Source organism: Tupaia chinensis, unplaced genomic scaffold (assembly GCF_000334495.1).
Source record: "Tupaia chinensis unplaced genomic scaffold, TupChi_1.0 Scaffold000214_1, whole genome shotgun sequence".
In the NCBI taxonomy this organism is placed as follows: Eukaryota; Metazoa; Chordata; class Mammalia; order Scandentia; family Tupaiidae; genus Tupaia; species Tupaia belangeri.
The window spans coordinates 455,287-460,354 of NW_006159689.1; the positions used below are offsets into that span (position 1 = coordinate 455,287).

The following is a 5,068-nucleotide window of genomic DNA, read 5'->3' on the forward strand; positions in this document are numbered from 1 at the left end:
GCGCGGAGAGCGCCGCCCCGGCCACAGCGTGGGGAGTGGCGGCACAGAACTCGGTTTCCACTGGACCAGGATCTGCTGGCCAGAAGTGCCTCGCTCAGCCCGCCCTCCCCGTCTGGGAAGAGGAGCACATGTGGCCCTCGGTCGCCCGGATGGCAGGGCAGGGGAGCTGTTCTCTGGCCAGGCGCCACCACGGTGTGCAAGGCAGCACAGGGCACTTCAGACAGTGGCTCTGCCCGGCCGCCAGGGACCAGCTGTCAACTGCAATCAGTGACAGTGCAAGCCACCAACGCTGGTCCTTTCCAGACAGCACCAGACTTTCCGGGAAAGGGAGTGAACGCAGAGAGACTTCGGGAGTCGGGGAGTCAGAGTCGGGGAGGGCCCAGAGGCACTTGGGGCCAGGGAGGCAGGCCCTGATGAGGCCTGGAGGTCACGTAGCCGTGACTCAGGGGTGGCTCCGGGCCAGGACAAGGGCTGCGAGCGAGTGTCCCATGTGTGAGTGAATGAGGAGAAAGCGTTTCTCTGCAGAAATGTTGGAGCCCACCTCGTCCCTGTAGCTTGCTTCTCAGGGGCTGCGTGACTGCCCATGGGGCCGATGCTTGGACATGGGTGGCCCTGGTGGGACAGGGTCCAGCCACAGAGGAGCCCTGAGGCCAGAGTAACCGTGTGGTGGGGGTGTCCAGGCCCAGGAAGGAGGTGGCCGATAGCGGGTTGCCCACCGGTCACACTTGGGGTATCACACTGGCTTTGTCCTGGCCGTGCCTTGGTGGCCATGCCTCTGTCCTTGCCATTGGGCCACAGGCCAAGTGGCCTCACTGGTCCCGGGCACTCTCTGAATGAGGTGTCACACCCAGGGCCACAGCTCTAGTCTTATGGGGAGAAGAGCTGAGTCTTGAACTCGGGGCTCTTGGAGCAGGAAACAGGGAGTCCTGGAGTACTTGCACCTTGGGCAGAGGGCTGGGGCAGGGGATTTCTGCTGAGCTGAGTGGGATCATGAGGCCACGGTCACAGGAAGGGGCGGCCCAGGGAAAATGTCATGGTGTTAGCAACCATCTGAGGGCCCTGGGCTCCAGGGGACAAAAAGTTCCTGTCCTGCAGAGCTGGGCCACTGCCAAGGACACGAGCCCAGCAGGGAGCAACACGGCCCAGGACACCCTGTCCCCGCCCTGAGTTATCTTGGGCCCAGGGCAGTCTGCAGAGGGCTGCCCTCCTGAAGGCCCGTGAAGGCCCTCCAAACTCAGCCTCAGGGCAGCCAGCTCTTCCAGACAAGGAGCACTGGGGGCTGCTCCTGGAAACAGAGTAACTTCCAGGAATAGAAACCAAAACCTGCTCAGAGGAACCCCTCCCTGTGGGGCTGGTGCCTGCCGGACAGCAGAACTGGGACCCAGAGAGAGCAGGACAGGGCTGGGACCCAGACAGGGCAGGGCAGGGCCAGGACCCAGATAGCAGAGCACAGCGGGGCTGGGGCTGGCGGACTCTCCCCACAACTCATCTCCTTCCTAATCAGCTCTTCCCAGGATGCCCCAACTCTGCACCGCTCACCTCAGTCCTGGGGGAGCACCCTGAGGCTGGAGCTCAGTTCCAGAAAGCCCCAGAGGGACCTTCCCTACCTGGGCCAGCAGCCCTCCCACAGGGAGGAGGCGTCACTGCAGGCTACCGTCCTCAGGTGCAGTCAGCACAGGTAAGCGAGGGCTCGTGACGACCCACCAGGCTGCTGCACAGGGGACCCAACATGGGGCGGGAGAGCTCGGGTCTGACCTGCTCTGTTTCAGGGATCTCTCCCTGACCGTCTTCAGAGACCCGAGACAGCACCAAGTGCCCCTGCTGCTACCACCCAGGGGGGCCAGTGTGCCCTCACCAGGACGCGCCACATCGGGTGTCTTCTTAGGGGTCGAGACCAGGAAGAGGAGGGAGGTCCGTGTCCCGCATGGTGTCTACGCGGGGACCATGGGTCGGAACTGGGACGGACTCCCAGGGCCTCAGGCAGCCACAGGAAGTGTCTGGTATAACCGGCATCGAGACTCAGTCAGCTCTCTGTGCCCAGCACAGAGGGACGTCAGAGGGTGGGCGACGAGGGGTGAAGTGACCTTTCAGTCTGCCTCAGTCATGCGTTCTGCGCTGGAGAGACAGCTGTGGCCGGCTCAGCTCACCCCTGCAGAGGAGGCTCTGGGAGGGGGGCTCTCCGCACCTCACCCCATGTGTGCCCTTCCAGGCCCCGACGGTGACATTGCCACCTGCGCATCGACCCCCCAGACTCGCCTTACTACACAGGACAGAGACCCAAGGCTGTGGCCCGCGTCAGGGGCGGAGCGCTCAGACCCCAGAGTGTGCAGACTGAGAACCACCTCAGGTGAGTCCCTCCCAGGGCGCTCGGGGTCCTCGGGTGAGCCCTGAGGAGCACAGGGCAGGCATCTTTCTGCCTGATCCACGGCCTGAACGTGTCTCGCCGTCTCTACCCAGTGCTGTCACAGTCCCCTGTGGACCGGAACCAGCAGGCGCAGCTCGGTCTAGCAGCGCAGATCAGCTGCAGCCAGGCCCGGCGTGTTCCTGGGTCCTATGGGAAATGGACCTTTTACTGCGGGACTCTGTCGGGAGCCTCCTGAGACGGCTCAGGGGTCTGACTCTCCCCCAGTCTGGCTGCCCCTCTCTGGTCGAACCCTCTCCCTGAGCTCCCTCCAGTGGGGCCTGGTCCCCTTCCTCTGGGGTCATGGCCCCTGTTCCGAGGCCCTAGACCAGAGGCTCGATGTGGTCCGGGCCCTCAAAGTGAGGTCACTTGCATCCTGGGCTGGCTGTGACCCCAGTCCTCAGCTCAGATCAGTGCTCTGGGCCAGTGTCACCACACCCACACCCACACCATGCCCCGAGCCCCCAGGACCTGCAGGCTCTCCTGGGCAGGCCCAGGTCCTTTCCTGGCTGGGCCGTGACCCACGGGCTGCAGCAGGGCACACCCAGAAGCCCTCTGGGGCTGGGCTGGTGGGTCCGGGGTGCAGAGGTGACCAGCACCAGGGTATGGGGCAATGGGCCAGGAAGCAGGCCGTGGGGAGGGAACTGGGGTGGGCGGTGGGCTCCGGCCCCCTCCCCCACGGCACCCAGCACAGGGTGCGCAGGCAGGTAGGCTGGCAGGAAGGCCTGGATCCTCTCACTCTGTCGTGCTAGTGGTCTCAGCTGTGTTGTTTATGCCACCTCCCACCCCACCCAGGGAGGCCAGCACCCTGCCCCTGCCCCTGCCCCTGCCCCTGCACCTGCCCCTGCCCGGTGGAGAGCCCTTCCCAGAGGGTTAGGGGAGCAGGCTGCAGCTCTTCCGGGGACTGGCTTTAAGCAAAAACGAAACTGATCTATCAACTGGTGGTTGAGGAATACAGACACACTGTCCGTGCGCCCATTGAGATGTACGACGTACCTCCTGGTGCCGGAGCACAGACAGCGCCGCGTGGAGCTCTTGTAAACCAGGCCGAGAGCTGGCCGTGTGGGCTGTGACCCCAACAGCCCGCGCTGGGGGAGCAGCAGTGCTTGGACCGTTTTTTTCCTGTCTTTGTTTTGTTTTTGCTGTAGGGAGCATGCACTCGCCAGAGAGACAGAGAGAGAAAGTTTGAAATTACCCCTGGGCAGGGGGACGGCCACGCCACAGTCCTGCCTCTAGTCTCCTCTCGAGATTCTGGGCATGCGTGCCACCTGGAGGGATTTTCAAGCTGCCCGTACTTGAAGCGCAGCCGGCCATGCGGGAGCCTCCACACCACCTGCTGGCCTTCAAGACCTCTCCTGCGCGAGGATGGGCTTCCTCCCCCGAGCTGCGAGGAATGTAGGTGTTTGGCTCTCGGTGTGCAAGGAAGGCCGTGACCAGACAAACCTGGGGGACAGTTTGGGCTGCTGGTGCCCCTGCCTTTCCTGCTGGCACCGTGCGGTCCCTGATGGGAACAGGCACAGAACCGTACCAGGCCAGGCCGACTCGGGGAGGACTGAAAGCTTCCCAGGCTGCCGTCTGCGGGGAGAGAGCTCCCTGTGAGCGGCTGAGCAAGGGAGCCCGGCCTCACGCAACTGAAGCCTCCTGAGGACTTCCAGGTCACCCGAACACGAGACCCAGGCGCTGGTTACGAAGGGCGGGCGAGACTAGCCGTGAAGGGGGCGCAGGGCGTCAGGGCAAGGAGAGGTCCTCTCAGGAAGTTAAAGGGGGACAAAGACTTCCCTTCCTCTCCGACCCGTCCTCGTCCTCCACCAGGCCCCCCTGAGCACGGCACTCTGAGCAGGCACAGCAGGCAGAGTCTGAAAATCCCAGCTGGACGAGGACCCCGGCACTGCCCTGCGCCCGCCCCCCATCCCAGCCTAGACTGTCGAGGCCCACCCTGTGGTTCCGGGCAGCTTTCCCTGCCTGCACGTCCCCACCCGCTTCCCACCGCCCCAGCCAGCTCAGGGCACGCCAGCCTGCAGGGGAGGCACTGCCCTGCTCGCCTGAGGCTCCTGGCAGCCACAGCACCCCGGGGAGGGCCCTGGGGACGTGCAGCGGGCACAGGCCTCCGGGGCTACGGGCCCCAGTGCACATGGGACGCGTGATGGCAGCCTGGCTCGTCACCCGGCACACAGTCTATGCCTCGTGCTCTTCCCTTCCCTCGCTCCTGACAAAGAGAGGTGCCATGAAGGCTCCGCGAAGGGGGTCGCGTGTGGGACTCTCCCTGACAACCGCGAGTCGGAGGGTTTTCCTTAAAAAGTGGTGCAGATAGGAAGAGACAGGCCCACGGTTTCCACCCTGCCTCCAATTATGGAAGATGCATTCCTGGAGGGGTAATGGCAGCTGACCACAATCACCAGACCAATGTCCCCAAGGGGTCAGTGACACACTGCAGGCAGCAATCCAGCATCTTCCACGTCCCGTCTCCTGGGGGCAGTTCTCATGCCCAGGACAGAAGTGCAGCCCCCTCTCTCCAGGGCAGCCACCTGGCTCCTGACTGAAGGGAGGGCCCTCCGAGCCGGGCAAGCTAATGCCGGGAGAGCTGCCAGCGTGTGCCCAGCGGGCGTGCTCACCTGGGGCTGCAGGTCCGCACTGACGGGGCCGCCTTGTCCCGAGCGCTCCGCCCCC

General features: G+C 64.4%; 1 protein-coding gene across 1 annotated transcript in view; it reads right to left on the bottom strand.

The window, feature by feature from the left end:
* LOC102477001 (uncharacterized) overlaps positions 1–5,068 on the bottom strand; it is a 31,095-nt gene that overhangs the window by 12,300 nt on the left and 13,727 nt on the right. Inside the window, exons 4-5 of the mRNA XM_014587448.2 lie at positions 3,697–3,902; positions 3,398–3,489 (exon numbers count right to left, since the gene is read on the bottom strand). Of these exons, the coding sequence (XP_014442934.1) occupies positions 3,398–3,489; positions 3,697–3,902 (298 nt within the window). The remainder of the gene's footprint in view (positions 1–3,397; positions 3,490–3,696; positions 3,903–5,068) is intronic.